This window comes from Alternaria conjuncta (assembly GCF_024043145.1).
Source record: "Alternaria conjuncta strain BMP 0040 chromosome Unknown scaffold_12, whole genome shotgun sequence".
Lineage (NCBI taxonomy): Eukaryota > Fungi > Ascomycota > Dothideomycetes > Pleosporales > Pleosporaceae > Alternaria > Alternaria conjuncta.
Genome location: NW_026250101.1, coordinates 1004220 through 1028034, shown reverse-complemented (window position 1 = coordinate 1028034; position 23815 = coordinate 1004220). Strand labels below are relative to the sequence as shown.

At 54.0% G+C, this 23815-nt stretch overlaps 8 protein-coding genes across 8 annotated transcripts; 1 reads left to right on the top strand and 7 right to left on the bottom strand.

The window, feature by feature from the left end:
* Positions 1 to 1157: 1157 nt before the first annotated feature.
* On the bottom strand, positions 1158 to 1979 carry J4E85_008300 (uncharacterized protein; the record flags this gene model as incomplete). The annotated part of the gene is made up of 3 exons (XM_051472526.1): positions 1158 to 1318; positions 1366 to 1615; positions 1689 to 1979. 3 exons carry the CDS (start codon positions 1977 to 1979, stop codon positions 1158 to 1160), a joined length of 702 nt encoding a protein of 233 aa, XP_051323991.1.
* Positions 1980 to 2327: 348 nt separating this feature from the next.
* Positions 2328 to 3980, top strand: J4E85_008299 (uncharacterized protein; the record flags this gene model as incomplete). Its single annotated transcript, XM_051472525.1, has 5 exons — positions 2328 to 2352; positions 2442 to 2482; positions 2595 to 2697; positions 2748 to 3278; positions 3328 to 3980. 5 exons carry the CDS (start codon positions 2328 to 2330, stop codon positions 3978 to 3980), a joined length of 1353 nt encoding a protein of 450 aa, XP_051323990.1.
* Positions 3981 to 4516: 536 nt separating this feature from the next.
* J4E85_008298 (uncharacterized protein) lies at positions 4517 to 7337 on the bottom strand (the record flags this gene model as incomplete). Its single annotated transcript, XM_051472524.1, has 4 exons — positions 4517 to 6839; positions 6887 to 7038; positions 7091 to 7248; positions 7301 to 7337. The coding sequence occupies 4 exons, from the start codon at positions 7335 to 7337 to the stop codon at positions 4517 to 4519; spliced, it is 2670 nt and encodes an 889-aa protein (XP_051323989.1).
* Positions 7338 to 7820: 483 nt separating this feature from the next.
* On the bottom strand, positions 7821 to 11571 carry RPC2 (DNA-directed RNA polymerase III subunit; the record flags this gene model as incomplete). Its single annotated transcript, XM_051472523.1, has 3 exons — positions 7821 to 7984; positions 8051 to 11507; positions 11557 to 11571. The coding sequence occupies 3 exons, from the start codon at positions 11569 to 11571 to the stop codon at positions 7821 to 7823; spliced, it is 3636 nt and encodes a 1211-aa protein (XP_051323988.1).
* Positions 11572 to 12108: 537 nt separating this feature from the next.
* J4E85_008296 (uncharacterized protein) lies at positions 12109 to 12384 on the bottom strand (the record flags this gene model as incomplete). The annotated part of the gene is made up of 1 exon (XM_051472522.1): positions 12109 to 12384. The coding sequence occupies one exon, from the start codon at positions 12382 to 12384 to the stop codon at positions 12109 to 12111; it is 276 nt and encodes a 91-aa protein (XP_051323987.1).
* Positions 12385 to 14731: 2347 nt separating this feature from the next.
* J4E85_008295 (uncharacterized protein) lies at positions 14732 to 16492 on the bottom strand (the record flags this gene model as incomplete). The annotated part of the gene is made up of 2 exons (XM_051472521.1): positions 14732 to 16363; positions 16412 to 16492. The coding sequence occupies 2 exons, from the start codon at positions 16490 to 16492 to the stop codon at positions 14732 to 14734; spliced, it is 1713 nt and encodes a 570-aa protein (XP_051323986.1).
* Positions 16493 to 16843: 351 nt separating this feature from the next.
* Positions 16844 to 17845, bottom strand: J4E85_008294 (uncharacterized protein; the record flags this gene model as incomplete). The annotated part of the gene is made up of 3 exons (XM_051472520.1): positions 16844 to 17390; positions 17439 to 17598; positions 17659 to 17845. 3 exons carry the CDS (start codon positions 17843 to 17845, stop codon positions 16844 to 16846), a joined length of 894 nt encoding a protein of 297 aa, XP_051323985.1.
* Positions 17846 to 18619: 774 nt separating this feature from the next.
* PMA1 (plasma membrane H+-ATPase) lies at positions 18620 to 21706 on the bottom strand (the record flags this gene model as incomplete). The annotated part of the gene is made up of 6 exons (XM_051472519.1): positions 18620 to 18684; positions 18740 to 19279; positions 19327 to 19797; positions 19849 to 21252; positions 21300 to 21624; positions 21698 to 21706. 6 exons carry the CDS (start codon positions 21704 to 21706, stop codon positions 18620 to 18622), a joined length of 2814 nt encoding a protein of 937 aa, XP_051323984.1.
* Between the last annotated feature and the right edge of the window lie 2109 nt (positions 21707 to 23815).

The following is a 23815-nucleotide window of genomic DNA, read 5'->3' as shown; positions in this document are numbered from 1 at the left end:
TTGAACTAATATTTTATCGTGTTTACTATTCATCTACGGCTATTCTCAAATCCGCTGTGTTGCACGCCACCTTGTACAAGGTAAAAACTAAACAGGTGCGCTAGAGTCTACATTATAACAAAAACTCAAGTTTCAAAAAGTATTAAGGCATTGTAGCCTTATAGCCATTCTTCTCACTTGCGAAGAGCTAGACAAGCAAGTCTTCTGTGATGTTCGTTCAGACTGTACGTCTGAGAAAACACCCTCTTGCGACCACCACAGGTCAGCCTGGCAGTTCGTGCAGCATCCCGCTTTGGCTTGCACGCAACCTCTGAAGCTTGACGCCTATCCAATTCTCTCTTATTCCCAAAGAGTTTTCACACTCTTTACAGGGGTACTGTGCAGAATCCTTTGCTTCCTTGTCCCTTCCACGTCGGTACTTCCGGATGTGTTCGACAACAAGCACCAGTGTCTGAGCAAACCCTAGATACGCTTGCATATCGAGCTATTCCGGTAACGTCAACCTGGGACAAAATGAACAGGCCGCAACCTACGTTTTTGTGGTTACAGCCTACATCAACATAAAAACGTGCAAAGTGGGTAGCCTAACGTCAATGTAGGCTCTAGGCATGTTCAACTTTTTTCTTTGTATGGTATTGTATCTGTCTGGCTATCGCATCCCGTTTCAGCCATAGTTTGCTCACGGCCCGTAGCCGGCAAAAGAATCATGTGTACCGTGTACTTCACTACATGTCACCATGTCGTCGTGAGCCTCGCGGATATGCGCCGATGGCGAACATCATGGACAAGATGTCGATTGGTTCCAGATCCCGAGCCACCTGAAACCACAGCTCCATGGGCATCCGATCGAGACCTTGCGGTAGGGGTCGTCTTCTGTTGCTTGTATTCGAGGCCCTATCCACACGTACTATGCTGAAGTAGGTGTGCGCACTAAGCTCCGGGGCGATCCGATGCCGCTGCAGGGTAGGATAGATGGCTAGAGCAAGGTTCATGATATTACCGACACCGGCGTACTCGATCATCATGAGGAGGAGTTCAGCAGGAAGGAGATTGAACAATCTATCGCATCTGTCATCAGACGGTGGCTTGTGTGGTGGGGGCGGAGGTGGAGGTGGAGGTGGAGGTGGAGGCGGAGGCGGAGGCGCTGCAGACATTGTTCAATCGATATGCGGTTTGTTGGGTGACTCTGCAGCGACAGCCAGTAGCCAGCGGTAGATGTAGCCGGAGAGAAACCAGGCTCCTACAGCGACTGCGGCGATGTATACCGCGATTGGGCCAAGTGATTGCGGGAAGACGTTCAGTATGAAGGGATCGAGTACTATGGTTGTTAGACGACGCATGACATATTAGTGTAATCAGACGTACTGATGTCGGCATCGACTGGAGGCGGATAGTCCATCAATGTGCGATTGGTCGAATAGTAGGACGCTGCAGCCTGGAGGCGCAAGAACAGTACCGACTCTGGGGCTGCAGGCGGCGCTTCCTTGGTGTTTCGGTCGTCGTCCACTGGGTCGCGTCGAACGACTGAGCTATACTCTGATAACGAGGATATGAATTCGGGTGTATCAAATACGTGGGTGACTGAGTAAGTGTCAAGCCAGAAGTCGGTGGGTTGCTGGGCACGTCAGTACAAACAATCATGTGAGACGATGCATGCGATATGCAACGGGAAGGAGCAGTAGACTCACGGTGGCCGGCCAGCATATGCGCGCTTCGTACCTCCTGCCGTCTTGCAGGCCGCGAAGCAGGTACCAGGACTCGAAACCGCGGGGCAGCGACTCGGTGGGAAACTGGACAGGGACTCGGATGGGGAGGATGGTGGACGAGGGCGACAGGTAGTGCAGGCCGAGGTCATCTAGCCCGGGGCGGACATTGGAGAGAGTCACAGGGCTGGGACCAAGGAATATCGTCTTCTCGACGTTGGCATTCACCGTCCAGGCCTGTGTGACGATGCAGAGCAGCCCGGCGGAGAGGCGCATCTTTGGCGGACAGCACGTGAAGATGGGGGAGAGGTGGGAGGGCAGCACTTCATTGTCTCTCACGTCGGCCAGCGCAGCGCCATGGGCAGGCAGAGGAACGGCAGGCTTGGAATTCGTGCGATGAGGTCGTGTTTCTCGCGCAACGGCCAGGCAGCTGCATTGGACGTGTAGCTTAGCGCCGTGGTCCGTGATAGGCGGACCCTTTTGGTCTAAAAGTTCGATTCCACAACACAACAGCACTTCTCCCCCACTGCTCCACTCCCACCGCCAGCAGCTTCAACCCTCGCCGCCCAGGTTCCCCCGAGACTCCATTTCGATACCCCAATTACTACCTTTCCTCAAGCCACCATGAGAGAAGTCATCAGTCTGAACGGTATGTCGTCCCTTGCGCCATGCGCGCCCTGACCGCCTGCAGCGGGACATCCCTGGCTATTTGTTGATGCTGACTTTGTACGCGTCTAGTCGGCCAGGCCGGTTGCCAGATCGCAAACTCTTGCTGGGAGGTGAGTTGCACCCGACGACACGCGCTGCTGCTGCTGCATCCTGCTGTGCAGCAGAAGAAGGGGCTGCGGATAGCTCACCGCCAGTGCGCGATATACTGACTCGGCTTTCCAGCTCTACTGCCTCGAGCACGGCATCCAGCCCGATGGTTTCCTCACCGAGGAGCGCAAGGCCCTGAACGACGACCACGGCTTCAGCACCTTCTTCTCCGAGACTGGTAGGCCGCTTTCGCCCCAGAGCGCCGCTCCGACTGCTAACACCGCGCAGGCCAGGGCAAGTATGTCCCCCGTACCATCTACGCCGATCTTGAGCCCAACGTCGTCGACGAGGTCCGCACCGGCCCTTACCGCTCCCTCTTCCACCCCGAGCAGATGATCACAGGCAAGGAGGATGCCTCGAACAACTACGCCCGTGGTCACTACACCGTCGGAAAGGAGCTCATCGACCAGGTCCTCGACAAGGTCCGCCGCGTCGCCGACAACTGCTCCGGTCTGCAAGGTTTCCTCGTCTTCCACTCCTTCGGTGGAGGAACTGGATCCGGATTCGGCGCCCTGCTCATGGAGCGTCTGTCCGTCGACTACGGCAAGAAGTGCAAGCTCGAGTTCTGTGTCTACCCAGCTCCCCAGGTCGCCACATCGGTCGTCGAGCCCTACAACTCCATCCTGACCACCCACACCACACTTGAGCACTCCGACTGCTCCTTCATGGTTGACAACGAGGCCATCTACGACATCTGCCGAAGGAACCTCGGTATCGAGCGCCCCAACTACGAGAACCTCAACCGTCTCATTGCCCAGGGTAAGCTGCCAGAGCCTGCTTAGAAATCCACTCTGCTAACCTGACTCAGTCGTCTCGTCCATTACCGCCTCCCTCCGATTCGACGGTTCCCTCAACGTCGACCTGAACGAGTTCCAGACCAACTTGGTCCCCTACCCTCGTATTCACTTCCCTCTCGTCGCCTATGCTCCCGTCATCTCCGCCGCCAAGGCCGCACACGAGGCCAACTCGGTCATGGAGATCACCAACGCCTGCTTCGAGCCCAACAACCAGATGGTCAAGTGCGATCCTCGCAACGGAAAGTACATGGCCACCTGCCTGTTGTACCGTGGTGACGTCGTCCCCAAGGACACCCACGCTGCCATTGCCCAGGTCAAGACCAAGCGCACCGTCCAGTTCGTCGACTGGTGCCCTACCGGTTTCAAGGTTGGTATCTGCTACCAGCCCCCCCAGATGGTCCCCAACGGTGATCTCGCCGCTGTCAACCGCGCTGTCTGCATGTTGTCCAACACCACTGCCATTAGCGAGGCCTGGTCTGCTCTCTCGCACAAGTTCGACCTCATGTACAGCAAGCGTGCCTTCGTCCACTGGTACGTTGGTGAGGGTATGGAGGAGGGTGAATTCTCCGAGGCTCGCGAAGATCTCGCAGCGCTCGAGCGTGACTACGAAGAGGTCGCAGCTGACTCCCTCGGGGATGATGAGGGTGTTGAGGCAGAGTACTAGACGGCTTGTTACCGTACTGTGTAGCGTGTTCAAGAGCAGTATGGCTCTACATTGTTGATTGGAAGGTGTCTTGTTCGAAGCCTCGCTTTTGAAGAGAGACAAGTACCAGATTGATAATGGCGGGCTACGGCGTTTACAAGGAGAGCTTCTAGCGTACCTTCTTCTCCATACATGAAGCGATTTGGGATCAATTGTCCTCTTTCTATGTTACTCCCTTTAGTAATGCCAATAAATTGTCAAGCGGCACTTTCCATGATTTCTCGTATTCCCATTGATCTAACGTTCGATCAAGTACTAAAAGACGATTGATTGATTGATTGACGCACCATCGCTATGCTACCACTTCATACACAGAGAACAAAGTCAACAGGTCTGCAGCCTACATTAAGATAGCAACACGCAAAGCAGCTAGCCTAACATCAATGTGGACTCCAGGTTGTTCGGTATTTCCTTTGAAAGAGGTGCTACACCTAAACATTGTCGTCATTATATCCAAGCAACAATTACACAACATCTCTCATTCGACCCCAGCCAACTTAGAAGTCATCCTCGTCGGCATCATCCCTAGCCAGCGCCTTCTTCTCCGCCAACTCCCTGATCTTCTCTCCAAGCACCTCCCTGCCATACCTACTCGCCACCTTACCCGCCAAATCCAGCATCTTGCCATTCGCATCCCTCATCAAGCTAACAATCTCCAGCGCCTTCATCCCATGATCCTCACCCGCCAGACACTCCAACCCAAGCAGCTGAAGCAGCGCACGATCAATTGCCACTTCCAGCGTACTCAGCGCTGATTTCTGCGACTCCGTCGGACGCGTGTGGAGCAGGGTGGAAGAGAGTTGCGAATGTAGTGTTGAAGCGAGGATGAATGCTTGTTCGTGGTCTTGCTGTTTCTCCTCGTTGGTCTGAGGGGCATTGGCGTCCTCGTCTTCGTCTTCCATGTCGCTTTCCTCGCCTCCTCTTCTGTTCTTCTTGCTCTTGGCTTTGTCGATGACGCTCGTAAGCGGAATTTCGAAGCCGAATTCGGAGAGGTGCGGGACGGGTGCTGAGGGGTACTGTTCTCGCCCTTTGATGATCATGCAGTGGAACTTTGCGCCTCCTATGCCCTCGGAGGACGTGGGTGATGAGGCGACGCCGACGGGCCAGTAGGACTCTTCTTTTCCGCCGCCGGCGCGGCGCGAGAGGAGTTTGGTGTCGAGCATGGGGACCCAGCGTGCTTGACCGGTGTTTCTCCAGCCGAGGAGGGTGAGAAGGACGCCTGAAGAGTCGTAGATGTAGGGGTCGCCTTCTGCAGAGAAGAAGACGGAGGTTAGGGTTGTGCCAGGGGGTAGGGCGAGGATGTCGGAGTCTTGGTAGACGATGTCGTGTTTGATGTTTTCGATTGTGTAGAGGAGTTGGGTGCTGAGGTCGTTCTGGATGGGTCCGTTGCCAATCGTGAGGATGTAATCGCGCCATGCGGCACATGTGACTGCTGGGGAGCTCTTTTGCCTGTACACGCGTACCGGAAGGCCGAAAAGTGAGTATATGCGCACGTAGTTTGTCGATGTAGTTACGCAGACATATGAATTCGATAGTGCAATCGCAGTGACGGATTCCCCAGTTGGGAGATTAGTCCGCCACTCAGTTCTCGTCGTCCATGTTTCATGCGGTCGGTAGTATATCATTGCTGGGTTGCCGTCACCGGTACTGTTGGGTTGGCAGGCGAACAGTGTACCGTTCTCGTTTAGGCAGGATTTGTCGTACAGGAAGACGTCGGTGAAGTGGAAGTTGCGGAACGTGTGTTCATCGTAGAATTTGACGCTGACTGTGTGATGCTTGCCTTCCTGTTCCACGGTCTCGACATAGCCGGTCAAGGAACAGCAGAGTAACCGGCGGTTTCCTCGCCAGGGCGTGCTACCTGGCTGGAATGGCTCGTGAACTTGGGGACGGAAGAGGGCGGAGCTGTATGCGCGACGTTTCGAGGCAGGTTCTACGCCGCTAGTAAGATGTCCGTTTGGACGTTTCTTAGCAGCTGTGATTGCAGGAGCATATCCAGCGCCATCATCGTCAATAACGAAATCCTCCATTTCTTCATCGCCATCCACTTGAGCTTCATCGTCCTGGAACTCTGGGCCTAGGATATCCTCTAACGAGTCCGGAGTTCCACTCCTTTGTCTCGGCCGTCCAGGAAGAGTCTGTACATTGCCGTTTGTGAGCTTCGCCGGTTGTGGGACACCGGCTCGGCCTTCCGAGGGGTCGTGAAAGAAAGGAGCGGAGACGGTGGGCTTTTGTAGTAGGGGGAGATGTTCGTCGGGAACGAGGTCGATATGGATGAAGAGTTCACCTTCGTTGTTGGTGTACGAGAGAATGTTCTCCGTTGGGTGCCATGCCATTGCGAGTATTGTAGCCTTGACATCGTCGAGCTTCTTGAGCTGTTTCTGCGTCTTGGTATCCCAAAGGCATAGGCTCAGATCGCTCGAGGTAGTCGCTAACAAGGCACCGTTCGGTGACCATGCCGCAGCGGTGATATCAGCTGTATGACCCGTCTTGAAGACTCGCTGCCTCTCCCAATCACTCGTCGACATGACCTGTATCTGGCGCATGGCGGTGGGTGTAGCAAAAGCCCGCCCATCTGGATGCCAAAGGACTTTCGAAGTCGTCTCTGCATCTGCTTCTAGGCTCTTGATCATGCCTTCCACTCTGTTGACCATCCCAGGCTCTCCACCCTCCAGGTTGTACATGTAGATGTGGCCGTCGGTGCAGGATACGGCGAGTTGGGTCCCGGTCTTATCGAAGGAAACGTGTTTTACGGCTCGAGGCTGTTCGCGCAGGCTTTTCATGCTCTTGTCTTTGACGTTTACGAGGTTTACGACGAGTTCGCTGCGTCCGTTAGCGACCAGATCGGACGAATAGAGTCGCACACGTACTCGCTGGCCACGGCAATCCAGTTCCCATCCGGACTCAGAGCTACATCCCGTACTGGGAGCGTAGTCCTGACCAGAATCTCTTCGAACTTGCCATTATCGAGCGAGAACCTGCTCACTGTGCCGTCCTCTGAGCCGGTGATGAAGTAGCCATTCTGCCTAAGGATCAGTATGTTGCCCCAACCCTGATCATGTTGTATTGCGCACCCCAGCGACGACGGCAGTGTTGTTCTCCTGACATTCATCTATCGTGACTGGCTCGTCATCAGAGCCCGTAGTGAAGACGCGGCAGTAGTTGTCGACTCCGGCTGTGACGAGTTTCTTTCCGTTGGGTGTGTATGCGAGATAGGTTGCGCCAGGGGCATCTAGAGCTTGAATTAGAATGGTAACTCTGAGGCATGATCGCGGTTTACTTACGGGCCTGTCGAGCGCGAAGGCGCTGTGTGGTAGCCATTGTGGTATGGTGTGATGGTTGCTACTCGGGAGTGCACCGCGTTCCGGTCGACGCGACCGCGTAAAGTGGGTGAGGCTAGCGCGCTTTGAAGACGCCCCCGCCGCCCTCATCATTCCTCCCGTCAACAACATCCGCCATCGTGGACTGTCCTTCGCTTGCAATAATGCGGCTGAGTACATTTTCTTCGTCATCTCTCATACCGAATCCGACCCAGAAATCTACGCGCTCTAGCACGGGAATAGAATCTCGTAACGCCACAATGCACAAGAAAAGACCCGAACAGGCCTGGAGCCTACATCGACGTTAGGTCACCTACTTTGCATGTTTTTATGTTGATGTAGGCTGTAGACCATCTCATGAAATGGAGCATTTTCATAATCGTGTACACTGTAAATAAAATCATCATGACAAACGCCACGCTATGCACCCAAGCCCAGTATCGTCCAAATCAGCGCCAATCATGCATCCACTTTTACTCCTCCCCTAAGCGTCCCTTGGAAATTCGTCTTCCAACCCAATCGTCACCTTGACATTCATGCTACCCAGCTCCTGAATCAGAAGCTTAGCAGCATACGGCATAGTAATCTTGCGAACCGCCTTTTCGCTCTCACAGAGCTTGCAGTAGCCACTGTACCCCATTTGACCACCTATAATCGTCATTAGCAAAGTCCACAGAGAGACCACGAGTAGTAAAGGGAAGAGAGAGAACTTACACTTCTCACAAACATCCACATTATGCGCATCGGAACTAATCATCAACCGCTCAAGCAGCAACTGACTAGCACCATACGCAATCAGACAATCACGTTCCATCTCACCCAGACGCAGTCCACCGTCCCTCGCCCTACCCTCAGTAGGCTGTCGTGTGAGGATAGCGCGCGGACCCCTTGCACGCGAATGCATCTTATCCTGTACCATATGCTTGAGTTTCTGGTAGTAGATCGGGCCGAAGAATGTGTAGAACTGATGGGCCTCTCCTGTGATACCGCTGGTGAGGTAGTCTTTTCCTGTGTAGGAGAAGCCTTTTTCGACGAGGATTTGCGACATGTCTTCGACGGTGGAGCCGCCGAATGCTGTACCGTATTCTAGTGTGCCGTTTAGAACACCGGCTTTGCCTGAGAGGAGTTCCATCATCTTGCCGACTGTCATACGCGAGGGGAATCCGTGGGGGTTCATGATGATGTCGGGGCAGATGCCTTGGTCGTTGAAGGGCATGTCTTCTTGTTGTACGATCAGACCTGTTGTTCCTTTCTGACCGTGGCGAGAGGAGAACTTGTCGCCGAGTTCGGGACGTCGTGTTTGGCGCATGAGGAGCTTGATCAAGGTTGTACCGGCTTCGTTCTCGGTGATGCAGGCTTTGTCGATATAGCTGCAGTCAGGCATCTTGTACTTGTCGGGCTTGTCTTTGTAGACGTTGGTAGCGGGGCCGGCGGTATCTTGGGGGATGGATTTCAGGAGGTAGGCGTCGCCGGCCTCTATCCGTGCTCCGACTTGTGCGATACCGTCTTGTCCAATGGCTTGATGGCTGGTATTATCCACATCGAGAGCGCCGGCGTTGATACGGTCGGAGGTACCGTTAGCATACGTCTTCAGTGGTGTGACGTGCTTCTTCAGAACCTGACAGCGACCGAAGCCGCGATCGCAGGAGGCCTTGTTGAGAATCAGCGCGTCCTCAATATCGTATCCGGAGTAGGACATGACAGCGACGGTTGCGTTTTGACCAGCAGGCAGCTTGTCATATTTAGTGAGTTCAATGGTCCGGGTCTTGACCATGGGCTGCTGTGGGTAGACCATGAGGTATAGCAGTGTGTCTATCCTCTTGAACTGGTTGTAGGCGATCGCTCCAATAGCTTGCTTACCCATAGCGCATTGGTAAGTGTTACGAGGCGATTGGTTGTGATGGGGGTATGGGATGAGACCAGCGACGGCGCCCAGGATGGTGAAGGGCTCGATTTCGAGATGTGTAGTGTATTGGTTGATTTCGCTCTCCTTCAAAGCAATGTTCGTATCGTTTTCTTCGTTGGTATCGAGATACTCCACCAGACCTCTTGTCAGGAAGTCCTCAAACTCCATGGTACCCTTGCGAAGCGCCTTGAGGTAGCGCGAGGTAACCTTGGACCGTTGGTTTTCGACAATGATCATCGGCCGGCAGATTCGACCTTCGTCCGTGGCGATGTGAACTTCGCAGTGGTCGTGATCGATGTGAATGCTAGTGAACTCGGAGATTCGTCCCATTCTCCTGAGTTTCCGGAAGCTGTTGAGGAATCGTTTAGGTGTGTCGGTGACAGCAATAGGTGTACCGTTGAGACACACACTATATACACCGTCTGCGTGGATCTCCTCTCCGGTCTGGAAACAGATATCTTCGGCCCCCAGCATAAACACGATCTTACGCACTGGATCGTCGTCATCTTCGGTTGTGATATGCGTCATGAGCGCCAAGTTCTTGACCAAACCACAAGCTTCACCTTCAGGTGTATCGGAAGTGCACAGCATGCCAAATTGCGAGGGTTGTAGCGCACGGGGACCAGAGACCTTACGCGTCTTTTCGAACTGCGAACTGATTCTCGTCATCATACCCAGCGCCGCAATGTAACTCAGTCTGCTCAGAACGTGAGTAACACCCGCCCTCTCCATCTTGAAACGCTTCAAACTCCAATTTCCAGTCGCAATGGCGCGCTCGACACCCATGGTGATATGGTTCTTGTGTACGCTGAAGTGCGAGAAGGCGTCAAATTCTTGCGCTCGGACAGGTTTCTTCAGTACTTTGTCGATGCTCAACTTGAAGTCGTGGTTGAAGCGCTTGAAGTGATCTTCGAACAAAAGCGACAACATCTGTCCGGACAACTCAAGACGCTTATTTCCAACATAGTCGCGATCGTCTACAAGCTTCGGGTCTTGCATAGCCATCAGAACTCGACGTGCCATGAGAGCCACGTACAGTGCCTTTGGTCGGTAGTTTGTGCCTTCGACTGGGACGTGGGGAAGGACGACGTTGGACAAACACTCGATAGCCTCCAAGTGATAGTTTCGGCTGCGCGAGGTACCGAGCGGCTTCTTCACTAGTCGTACGCGATGGCCGATATACTCAAGCGCTCGCTCCTGGGTGTGTATGCCTTCCTTTGCGCACGCTTCGAAGTTGGCAGCGAAGTTGTCCTGGTACGCGGTATCCTCGCCGGCGATTAAGAGTATGATCTCCTTGTCGGAGTGTACACCCAGTGCCTTCATTACGAACACAATCGGAATCTCCTCGGAGAGTGTGTTGTGGCGAAGGTACATGAGGCCCTTCTTCTGAATGACGTACGTCTTGGTTCGTCTCTCGTGCGTAGAACTCGTAACGCTGGCTTGCATGATGCCCTTGGCACTCTCAACAATGACACGATTCTTGTTCAGCTGCTCTTGAACCAGGATGACCTTCTCTTGCCCTCGGGTGATGAAGTAGCCTCCTGGGTCTAGCGGACACTCGTCCATGACTGCCATTTCGCGATCGTTCTTTCCTGCAAGCACGCACTTGTTGCTTTTCAGCATGATGGGCATGCGTCCAATCTTGATACCCGTCCGCTTGACCTTTGAGTTCCCACGGGTATATATGATGTCCACTACTATCGGCGCCGCGTATGTCATGTCGCGCAATCGGCACTCGTTGGGTGTAATGGTACTGCGGTGGTGGTCGAGGTCATCTTCTTCCTGTCGGTTAGGGGAGAGAACGCGGATGTCGGTGTACTCGAGGAGGAACTTGGGGTCGGTATCGCTGCGGACGAAACGGTTGGCCTTGAGGATTTTCTTGAGTTCCACATCGACGAAGTGGTTGTATGAGTCGACATGCTGCTTGACCAGTCCCTTGGTCTTCAGGAAGGCCGGCAGAAGATTCCACTTATCGCGCGCAGTGTTAATCGGATCGGTCAGACTCTTTCCGTAGTAGAAGGGCTCGAGGAGGGCGGCAAACTCGTCTTTGGCGTGGGTAAGCGGCGCTTTTCGTTTTCGTGTCGCCTCTGCTGATGTGGAAGCGTTGGGATTGAGGTCAGTCGCGTCGTCGCCTGCTGTATTCTGAGGGTTTGCGCCGACAGTGTCTACGTCCATAGCATCGTCAGCTTTCTTTACTGCGGGAGCAGCAGTCGCAGCATTCGCCTTCGCGGCCCCGCGCGGGGCAGCTTCGGGCTTCGCGACTTCCTAAAGGCAAATTAGTCCCTGGTCGCGACAATCATGCGGGACCTCGTACCTTCTTGCCCACCATTTTGTGCGACAGTAGAGCAGTCGGCGAAGGTTGAGGCGGCGGGTGAGTAGGTTAGTTCGACCGACCAGCTGCAGCAAACATTTGGCGTTCGGCGAGTCAGAAGTGAGAATTAATACTGGCCAATCGGTAATCCGCAGTAGTCCCAGCATCCCTGGGTGAGTGACCAACAATCCAGACACCGAGACTCGCGCGAGCGGAAAAGAGAAGGCGCCTACAGCTTACACGAGCATCACGAAAATCTCAAGGTAGTTTCCTTTGTTGTTGTAGAAGTGTCTTGAGAGTCTGCTTTGAATCGTCACATGTAAAGCACAAGTTATCGGCAGACAAAGTTCATGCATTTAGTGATCAGGATTCGGTTGCTACCAATGCTATGCCATTCAACGCCCGCTATGCCACCAGAAAGCTATCTTCCAAGATTCAGATGCAAGCCAAATCGAAACTATCATCTCAAGTCTCCAAGAAACCTCATGCCAAGGAGCCACCAGCCATAAATCACCAGTCGTGTTCTGCAAGATCGTCACCCAGCGAACGCCGGTACTAGAAGGCATCGCTGACATCCGCCTCGCCGTTTATGCTTCGTAATGAACCCTCTGCAAGGTCAACCCTCAGCTGAGCCGTATCCGCCTCGCGTTCAAGACTGTCCCACTCCCTGAGTTTCTGCCTCTTCGCATCTTCCTTCTTATCAATCATCTCTCTCAACTTCTGCGCCTCGGCTTCAAGCTTCAGAATCTTGCTCTTGTCGTACAACTCGGGTGCTCTTTGGCCACCAGGGATCTCCTTGGGGAGGTCGGAGAGATGATCTCGGAAGCGCATCGTACGGGGGTAGGTTGTAGCAGTAGAGTTGTTAGATCCGCGGAATGAGGGAGCAAAGGGTGCTGCTCCGCTAGGTCCGCTGCTGGAACCACGCGGACCGGATGGCGCACCACCGTAGTAACCTCCACCTCGTGGTCCTGCGCCCCAAGATCCTCGTCGGGAAGAAGGCCCCGAAAAGTCTCCTCGTCCTTCATATCCTCCAAAGCCACCGCGGCCACCACCACGCGGTCGTGTCGGCGCTGCTAGAACAGGGTTATTGCCCCGGGGAAAGGAGGGAGCCTGTGGTGTCAAGCTCGAAGGTCCAACTGGAGGGGATATCGCAGGGGAGGGATAGCTCCTGCTGGAAGGTCCTGTTGGTGGGGCTCTGGCAAAGCTGCTGTCGCCGTTGCGGTACGAAGACGACGATGGCCCAGTAGGAGGCGCGAAGTCTCTATCTCCGCGCGGTCCTGTCGGAGGACTGTCGCGTCTACGTGGAGGCGACCGCTCTCGCTCGCGACTGTAGTCTCGTCCTCTATCGGGGAGGCGCTCACGGAAAGGCGATCGTGGTGCTGAGGCGGGCTCTCTGACTGGTCGGTCTTCTACGAGGGCGGCCCGGCTAGGATGGATGGGTGGTGGGGAAGAGCGGCGGGACGTCGCTGTAGAATCTCTACCTGACGCATCGTTGGAAGCATATGCTGGCCGCGCTGGCGAAGGAGACCTGCGACTCCTCCATGTATCCGCAGTGTAAGGGTCGGGGCGCTCGCGTCTTGGAGAGGGTGAGCGGCGTCGGTAGTCGCGCGTATCACGAGTGTCGCGGGCCGGAGAGTATCTGCGGGGAGGGCTTCATATAAGGTCAGCAAATGGCACGTCGCGAGGGGAGACTGAAAGCATACCTATTCACCCGGGAGCGCGGCTCTTCGTACCGGCTCGGACGAACAGGCGATCTTATACCCCGGCTCCTAGCTGGGGAGACATCACGCTCTCTCGGTGGTGGAGACCTTTCGCGTGGTCGTGGGGAGCGAGTATACGAGTCGTACTGATCGCGGTCCCGTCGCGGCAGCGGTGACCTTGCCCTGTAGTCATCACGTCTAGGCTCCTCTCGTCGCGGCGAGAACGCTCGGCGAGGCGGTGATCGTGGGCGTGCCCTCCAGTTGTCGTCGCGACGTGGGCTCCGGGACCGTCTCCGGAAACCAGGCGATCGACTGCGCGGACGCGATGAACGGCCACCAGGAACATATGTATCTGCCGAAGCTATACCGCGACGAATGGGCGAGGCGCGACGAGGAGGAGGCGAAGCCCGGCGGGGAGGAGGTGAACGGGCTCGGTAGCTGTCTCCGCGTGGAGAGCGTGGGCGAGGGCCAGGAGAACGCGGACGGTACGTGTTGGAGTATCTGTCGTCTCTATGGCGGTGTTAGTAGATGCGCCCATAGTAGATGCCGCATGCCTGGGAACATGTTTGCGCATCGGAGCCTAGGCGGCTCTTGGTTTGGAGTCGACAAACCTTCGGTCTCCTCGATCTCGCTCACGATCCCTGTCCATTTCTGCGGCGAGGGTGATGTGCTGTGCTTATCGCAGGTAAACAATACTAAGTGATGTGGTCGTAGCGATTAGTCCGGGTTGATAGCTAACGACTGCGCTTGCTGGGCGGTGGTGGCTGGTCGTGTGTTGGGTCGCAAAAAGAGAAGTTCAGAGCCAAGCCTCCAGCGACTGGACGCGTTCGTAGGTCACGTGCGGGGGAGGCGTGCGAGCACTGGCCGTGGGTCAGTCACATTGCAAACAGCCAACCGTTTGATTCACATTCAACTTGGTCGCCGGATGTGCAATCGGGCAGCCGAGAGAGGGTACTGTATGCGTGTGCGTGGTAGATCCAGATTTCCGTAGGTAGCACCTCAGACAGCATCTGGTGTCTTCCTCCATGCGCTCCTGACATCGCTACATCTTTTCCGTGCCCTTCAAGTGGAAGCCTCAATCTACTCCTCAGTAGCCAAGACATTGCGCGTCTGTTGTCCCAGTCTGATGGCACCACCCCTTGACTCACGTTTTCAGCTATTGTCTTTCACATCCTTTGTCCTGCATGTCGCATCCGTCAAGCCTTTCGTCGACACGAGACATACCACCCCTCCATAGTCAGCATACAATTCTTCCGTCATTCTTGTCCTTGGAAGTGAGAAATTCTTCATCTTGATTATGTTCAACTGCGGTCAACCTTGGCTGCCGCATGTAACGCCGTATCCCAATGCTGAATGTGCCGAAGCCCTACTGACCATTGACATCCGTGACGCCGGCTCGCTGACAGAGCTCTTGAAAAATGCAATCCGTAATCTTTTGTACAAAACACATGTCCTTTGCGGACTCTTGACCAACAGACCTAGCGCCTGGTCTTTCGCTCGTCCTCCCGCTTCGCGCGCTTCCTGCTCTCCTGGTTGATCATGTCCGCCAAATCATCTTGATCGATACTCTGCCATTGGCCTTGCGCTTCGGCTCTTTGCCTTGACTCATACTCTTTCTTCAGTGCGTCCTTGTCAAGCTTGTCACTATCTGCCAACTGGTCGACATCAACCGACACGTCGATGTCTCCAGCCTTGCGCTTCCTTTGTGCGTGTCCAAGCGCATCGCGCCTAGCCGCATCTAGGTCATAAGCGTGCTCGCCGCCAAAGAAACCAGTTGCCGAGATGTTCTTCTCGGGAAGCACTGTACCGGCGCTGCGTGGTACACCCGGCTCTTCAGTCTCGATTCCTTTCCGCTGCTTCCGGAGCTGGAACTCTCCACCGATGCTCTCTGCTCCTCCAATCTCGGATGGCATGGCAGATGCTGTTGTCATCGATGTCTGGATGCCGCTCGCGTCTTCGTCGCCCCCCTCCTCGTCATCTTCGTCTTCCTCCTCTTCTTCGTCGCTCTCCTCGTCTTCGCTCTCACCCTCAGCTCGTAGTGCTCCCCAGATACCACGCTCTACAGGCTCGCCGACATGAGTAGGCTGTTGTTGCTCTTCCAGTATGGCTGTTCCATACAGATCGCCCCCAAATTGTGGCTTGCCAGCGTCGTCGATCGGGGGTTTACCCCACTGGCCAGGCTGGAAGCCCCAGGAGGAACCAGGAGGGATCGGAGCGTTTACACCAGGGACGCGCATGTTCGGGTAGGATGGAGGAGGGCCGAAGCGCTGCATGTTGATGAGCCAAGGGGGTGGATGGCCTGGCATCATTCCGAGAGCCTCGCGGAGTTCCTCGCTCAGCTCGCCAGGCTTGAGGTTCACGAGGTTGGTCTCGAACTCCTTGCCCTCGTAATAGACCTCGCCGTACCGCGTCAACTCTGGTTTCGTCTGTCGCCTGAAGAAGGCATCGTATAGTTTTGCGTAGTCGATGTCGAGCTTGCCGAGCTTTCCTTGGACGCGCTCTCGCTGCTTTTGCCTCATCGTCATGTCTGCTTGCTTTTCCAGTACTGCATCACGCATCTCTGCGATACCAGTTTCCTGGATGAACTTGGGTAGGGCGAACGGAGGTTTCTCGATACCGCGTTTCGATGAGAGGTACTCGCGCTTGAGCGACCAGTGGGTCGGGACGGGAATGACGTTCTTCGCTCCCTTGATGGAGATGAGCAGCTGTGGATTTGAGGATGACACATCTGTCCACTCGACCAACTCAGGCCGGGGGACCAGTGACTTCAGTTGCGCGACCGACAACTTGTTCATCTGCTTCCGCTGCTTCTTGGAGAGCTTGGGCTTGCCATCGTCCTCGTCCTCGCTGGGAATATCGTCGTCGGAGAGATAGATTTCTGGCTTCTCCTCGTCCTTGGTCGCCGCTTCCTCCTCGGTCGGCTCTCTGAACTTCTCGAAGACGCTCTTGTATTCCTCAAACGCGGGGTCGTCGAGGTCGTACTGGTTCGCGATGTCGTCAACGGTGAGAAGGTTCGCGGGCTTGACCGCCTGTGCTTCGTTATTGCTGTCGCTTTCGGGTGCGGGAGATTCGCTCTCACGCGCAGAGTCAGCGGCCTCTGACGGTGTCTCCTGTATGGCTATCAGTATAATGTATTGCGACGCGCGTGGTTTGCTTACAGAGCGCTGTTGCTTCTTCTTCGCCCGGCGATAGGCGTTCTTGTTCACCTGCTTCTTGCCCTTTGCGACTGCGCCTGACATGGCGGCGGTGATTGCGCGGCGCGACACTGGAACTTGAGATGTTTGATGATACGCGCGGCCCGGTCCGTGTATATGATCGCGCGATGTGGGTGGGTGCAAGGTGATGCGCGACAGGTCGGAGTCGAGGTGGAAGTTGCTGAGCTCGCGCCGAAAGATTGAGAGCCTGTCTTGGCGCTAACGGGGTCGCCCCAGCCCTAGCAGTTGTATTCACCCACGCCGGAACTTCAGAGGCAATCATTGAAGAACATCAAACAAGCCCAATAAATTTTTGTTGACAAAGGATATATGATTCTATACTCATGGTCTGCTACATTAGACATGACTCACGTGTTGCTTCATACAGCTGCTACACTAAGACCGATCATCGTCCTTGAAGATGTGTCCCCAGAATCCGCGGAAATGCTTCTTCTGTCCAATCTCATTCATATCCTTGATCTCCTTAGGCGTCAGCTTGAACGTGTTCGCCCTCAAGTAATCACTCAGCCTCTGCTCCTTTCCACTCGTCGTAATCGGCACAATATCCTGGTCCATGCACCACCTAAGGTAGATCTCGTTCTCGCCCACAGCATACTTCTTCGTCAGTGCCCCCACGTAGTCATCTAGAGGACCGGGCTTGGCTTTCGTGGCAGGAGTGAGAGGCGCATAGGCGACTGTGGCAATGTTGTTCTGCTTGTGGAATTCGAGGAGTTCTGGCCTTTGCAGGTAGGGGTGGAGCTCGATCTGGTTGCATACTGGCTTGACTTTCGCGGTCTTCAGGGTGGCGGCGAGATGGTTAGGGAGATAGTTGGAGACGCCGATGGACTTTGCGAGACCGGATGCTTGAACGGCTTCCATGTCGGCCCATGCTTTCTGGAGGTCTTCGTCTGAGCCTGCAAACCACGGCTGGTGGATGAGGTACCTATGCTCGTCAGGGTTTAGATGGTTGATGCGAATTTGAGAAACATACAGGTCAACATGGTCCAGTTGCAACTTCTCCAGACTCGTCTTGATAGCTCCCGCAATGTTCTTGATGTTGTCGTTGTTGACTTTAGTCGTGACATACAGCTTCTCACGTGGAATACCGCTCTCCTTGATCGCGGTGCCTAACTCAGTCTCGGTCTTGTAGACTACTAACAATCAGCGAAGTTCTCACATACCCGTTACACAGACTACGGCAATCAACATACCCTCGGCGCCATCAAGATGCGTATATCCTAGCTTGGTCGCAATCTTGACAGAATCGATGATAGCCTGGTCGATCTTGCTTTCCTCGCCAGTCTTGAACCAGGCAGTACCAGTACCGTAGCCTAACATTGGCATTGAAGTACCATCGTTGAGCTTCAACTTGGGGATGGTGACGTTGAGGTTAGCCATTGTTGCGAATGCCCGTACTGGTGGCAGCAAAGGTGTTCTGATGTGGTGAGGCGCAGGCTGGATGGAATTGAGCTGGTATCTAGCGCGACAACTTATGCCTCGAACGTAATTGAGCATCAACTGAGAAGGAGTGTGATGGCGGTTATGTCTTACTGTGTTTCGTGATTACCAAGATGCCGCGCGTGGCCCAATGCCGAAGGTGGGGTGATGCTGGCAAGCGACGTCACCGCGAGTGCCTGCCCCAAAACCCGATACAATACATTTCATTGCACCATTTCGAAACTTAGAGCTTTGTCGCTACTGTACTAGGACAGCTATTTAGAAATTACTAAGCTGTTTAACATGCGCCGAGCTGCCTGCTTCTAGGATTGTGTTCCTGCATGTCCGACGCGCCGTCTTGACTGGTCGCCCAAGCTACTGTTGGCTAGCCTGATGAAAGCACTCAAGGGTATGATACGAACTTTGGAGAAGTAATGAAATGCCTTGCGTTACAGCAGTATGATGCATCGCAAGATGTTGCGAACATCGTCGTCTCTACTGTGCTTATACCAAGTTCTACAACCTCCAGCTCTCCGGCTCCCTTCCTAATGAAATATGAATACAAGTCGCCCAAGATGGTATACTTTGAAGATGACTGAATATCGATATTGCCGCCCGTACAACCAAACGCCTCCTACTATCCCCTACGTCCATGCCAAGAAGATCAAACCATCCGCATTACAGCGTGACGCTGGATCGCTGACGTGGTTGCAACCCACCGTCAAGACCGAAATTCTATTTCGTCTTCTCATGGTACGTCGTCTTCTCGTGCTGTGTCGACACGCGTTGCAGCGAAACCACTAGATAGCGTTAGTAATTGTCTACTGTCAAATGCAGACATCCCATTGTGCTTACCGAAGTCCTCAAGGTTTCTCTGCTTCTGTTTCCTCTTGAGAAGCTTTCCATGCATGAGATTATCAAAGCCTTGACTACCCTGTAAGATATAATACACTCCCGCCATGATGCAGAAGATGCCGAAAGAAAAGGCCCAAACACGGACCACGGCAACAATGTTCGTTCTCCCTCCCACAAACCAGCCAAAGATGGTGAAGCATGTGGCGAGAATGTCGACGACCAGAATCGCGCCAGCTAGCTGCCATGAAGGGATGGATGACCAGAATGGACCGTTGGCGCGGGTGATGAAAATAAGCCAATTCTCAGTCAGTGTGATCTCGAGGAATAGAATAGGGTCACGCTGGCCATGGTTCTGGACAATGCCACCTTCGACGCCCTGTTGCTCGCCTGTGAGGTAAGGCAGCATCGTTGTCATCGTGATCCAGGTGCCTACAGCGAGGATGACGCCAAGGAGGATCGACATTCCCCAGAGTTTGGGGAGATTCCATTTGACAGGAGTCCGGCTGTATGGCGCGTTATCATAGGCGATAGCCAGCGTCGCTACGTTCGATTAGCTCGTGCATGAAGAATGCAGAAGTGGTGCTTACCGATATCAGCAAAGATTGCGATGAACACTACCAACTGTAGGTTCAGGCTTTCGTTGAGAATAGCGATCCAAAGACCCAAGAATATTTCCAGGTGCAGCGACAAGGCGATGCGGTAGACGACATAAGCATACATGCGATGGAAGATTTGACGCGAGGTCTTCAGCGCGTCGATGATCGCGGAGAGACCAGGAGCCAGGAACACAATATCGGCAGCGGAGCAGGCGGCGTCAGAAGCGCCTTGCACGGCAATGCCAGTATCTGCCTTCTTCAACGAAGGCGCATCGTTCACGCCATCGCCAGTCATCGCGACAAGGTATCCTCTCTGCTGCAGAATCTCTACAACGTTGTATTTGTGCTGTGGGAACACTTCTGCAAAGCCATCTGCACCTTCAACGAAGTCATAGAACTCCGAACCAGGCATTTCGCCGCCACCGCTCAGACCGAGCTTCTCAGCATCAAAGATGTTAGTGCCTATGTCTAGAGTCAGCCAAGTGTTACGCGTCGAGATAGTTATATCCTTACCTAAGCCGAGCTGACGCGACGTCTCTCGCGCGATGCCAACGGCATCACCAGTCAGCATCTTGATGGAAAGACCCAGTGACTTCGCTTCGTTGATCGTGCGATACGTGTCGTGACGCGGAGGATCTGAGCATGGCATAATGCCCAAAATTTCCCAGCGCTCATCTTCGCGCTTGCGAGCAACACCAAGCGAGCGAAAGCCGCGCGTAGCAAACTCCGCGACCTTGTTCTTGTACGAGTCTACGACATGCTCTGGAAGTTCACCGTCTTCCTCAACAGTCCGAAGCACGAAAAGTGGAGCGCCCTTGACGCATGTTATGCGCTCACCTTGGGGCGACTCGACGACTGCCTGAACTTTCTTGGATACTGGGTCGAATGGATGAAAACGGATGGCTTTGTACTTGCTGAGCACGTATTTAGCGCGCGGATAGTGGCGTAGAGACTTGAGGAAAGCCTTGTCGATGGCATCGATGCCTTTCTTCTTCCTTGATGCGGCCAAGCAGGCAGTAAGCATTAGGTCTTCCGGATCAACCCCTGGTACAGTATATGGTTCAGCTAGAGAAAGCTTGTTCTTTGTCAGCGTTCCAGTTTTGTCAGAGCACAAGATCTCGACACCAGCAAGCGATTCAATGGCCGAGAGCTTCTGCACGATAGCTTGCTTCTTGGCTAGGTAAGCCGCACCGACTGCCATAGTCGTCGTTACAACAGCAGGAAGACCGACAGGCACTCCGACGATCGTTATCGCGAGTGTGAACCGGAGGATAGTGACGATGTCGTTTGATCGATAGAAAGAGCTTATCCAGACAACCAGCAATGAAACGATGACCAAAACCAACAGAATCGTTCCAATGCCGTGCAGTACCTGGGTGAAGTGACCGGGCCCGCTGGAAGCGCTTGCAACGAGCGATGCTGCACGCCCAACAAACGTCGAATCGCCGGTAGCTGTAATCACAACGAAAGCCTCGCCGCGCTTGACTGCAGAAGATGCGTAGCACGTATCTCCTCGGTGCTTGTCGACAGCCAATGATTCTCCAGTGATCGAAGATTGATCAACCTGCACGAACGCATTCTCCGTAACGATGCGCCCATCAGCTGGAACGATGACGCCCTCCTCGACTTGCAGAATGTCGCCAGGCACCACGTCAGATGCTTCGATCTCAATCAAAGTGCCGTCGCGTAATACAGTAGCCTTGAGGGCCAGCGTCTTCTTCAGTTCTTCCACGATGGAGCCAGCCTGGTACTCTTGGATGAAGCCTACACTCGCATTTAGGAGGAGCAAGCCGCAGATGACACCAAAGTCGACCCAGTCCTGGAGTCCTGCAGCGAGAATGGCAGCCGCTTCCATGACAAATTGGATTGGTCCGACAAAGAACATCAGAAATTTGACCCAGTTGTTCGTTGACTCCTCTGCATATGGTGAGCAAGTGCTGATGGTGAGAAAGAAGCATAAGTACCTTTCATTTTGTTTTCGCCAAATTTCTTCCGCCGTATGAGTACCTCTGCGGACGTCAAGCCAATGCGCGTGTCAGTCTGTAGAAGTTCTTCTGGGATGAGGCGTGCGCCGCCTGGTTGTTGCGCTTCTTCCTCTTCGTAGTCGGCGTTTTCGCCATCTTGTGACTCTAGATCTTCGATGAGCTGATCTATGTCCTCATCCTCCTCTTCATCGTCCAACTCAATGTCATCCATGTGAACGTTCTTTTCCTGGAAATGGTACTTGTCGTATGTCTGGCCATTTGATGGATATATGCCGTCGCGATCCGGTGACGTACCGGCTGGCGACTGCATTCAGTCAGCTCTGATTAGACAGCTGGTAGGTCAAGCCCAGTAGTGTTGGGGCTCTATGACAACTTACCTCGGACATCTTGATGTAATGCTAGTCGCTGATAATGTCAAACACTATATGCAGTTTGCTGTTTGTATGATACAAAGGGCCAAGGAATATTTGTCGGTTACGCGAAGCGACTAGCTATGTTGCGAGTGCATCTGCGTCGATGTTGAGTGAAGTGTGGGCCAATGCGCTTTCATCCGTGGAAAGGGCTTCTCTGAAGCATCGTTGCGCGGGAAAGACTTCAGAGCGCAGAAAAACAACCCTGAGCCTGAACACCACGCGGGGTGCGTTAACAAACACAGTCGCGATCGCGCAACGCGACGTTTGTCGTCGGAGGGGCCTGCAGGAACGACCGAGGTGGGTTGGAACGACTCTGACCGGAATGTTGTGAGAACCCCACGGGTTGATGAGGCCACAAGGACGCGCATGATCAGCCTAGCCTGTTTTGAAGTTAAAGGGTCACGTCGAGAACCAGCCGCCAAGATAAGGTGGCCAGCTTGCGGGATCGCTGGGATTGTGAGCTGCGGCGGCCTGCTCCAGGGCTTAAGACTATTAGCTCGGCCCTTGGGGTTTAGTGCATTTGGCATCGCAATCTGTTTCGTATGTAGTCTGCGTGTCTAGATTGCGTTAGTATGAGCAAAAGACACCAGACGATAATTCCATCGTCTAGAAACCGCAATGTATACGATCCTCATCGTGTTACTTGATTTTATGATGTTCTGCTCCAGGACTCGTGGTGGTGTGTTGCGCGACAAACTTCCGTGGGTAGAATCCTAAGCCTGCGCCTAGCATGGCCATCCCATGTCACCAATTCAAATCGACCAGATATTGTCACAGATCATCTTCGACATGACGTAGCGCATATTCCTGTCAGCTCACCGATGACACACGAGCCTCGCAAGACGATCTATTGCGACTCTTCTAAAAGGCTGGACATGGCAGAACGGAACACGAGGATCGTTTGTGTGGATGAGCTGTTCATCAAGACTAAGCTTGACAAGGGCGCTGCGACGCACAGGTCATCCTCAATCTGAGTGGCGCATAGTGAAGTTGAGTTCTTCAATCCGTTGACTCAACGCCATAAAGGGCTCCAAAAACTAGATACGACGAACTTCGTGACATTGGGTCTGCGGCAGCGCCAAGTTTGACTCGACCCATATCGAGTCCTACGCACCCGTCAAGCATTTGCTTGCTGCAAATATAGTATCCCGAATTTCATGTCAATGAAGGTCTGGCTAGAAGTGTAAGAAGGTCTTGCCACCACAGCAGTCCATCGCGATGTGTGCGTCTGTAAGACCCAGTTTACTGCTTCTGGCGGGATGTCCCTATTCCGTCTGCGTGGAGAGCTTGCACAACAGTCTCTTCCAGCAGGCAGATAAGTAGGATAGGACAAGAATTGAGTCTGGCCTCACGAGAGATTGACCGCGCGCTGAACTCGTAAGGCCGACGCGTAGGATCCCTGAGCAACTGCTGTGCTTTTGGGAAGATCTGAACAAATGTTTTGTAGGGTTTCGGTAAACGCACTGTGGACCCAGTTGCCGTGACGTTTCTTTTTCTTCATCTGGAGCAGTATCGCTGGTGCACGGTGCACCAACGTGTTTCCAAGGTCGCCTCCGTCCGCCCTCGACGCTACCCATACATAGCGTGATCGGACCTTTCAAAGCCCTTCTGTCAACGCAGCGACTTGAGTAGGGCTCGAAGGACTGTCACACTAGACGTCTCCCGCCGCGCATCATTCGAGAAGCGTTCTTCTCATATACTTGTAACGCATACGTGCATTCCTAAACTCAATTTCCTCGCGGTCTCCTGAAGCAGATCGGCTTACCGTGCTCCCTCTCTCTAGATCCACCGTTCGCGCCTGATGCAACCCTACACTGCCTGCGGAATGCGCGTAGACAATGGAAGAGAACGCGAAGTGTCATCCACCTGAGCGTGGCCGAACCGCGGGATGCCAGCTCGTCTGCTACGCGCCGCTGGGACATAGTAGAGCTGCGCATAACCCCGCTTCTGCTGAGTCTGGTAGGCTGTCCGTTCCACAGATACAGACGGAGAGGTCGATGATCGATGGATAGAGAGACGCGCTGGATTACTGGCTCAATATCGGCGTTGGCTCCTGGCTGACAAGAACTACCCAGGTAGGAA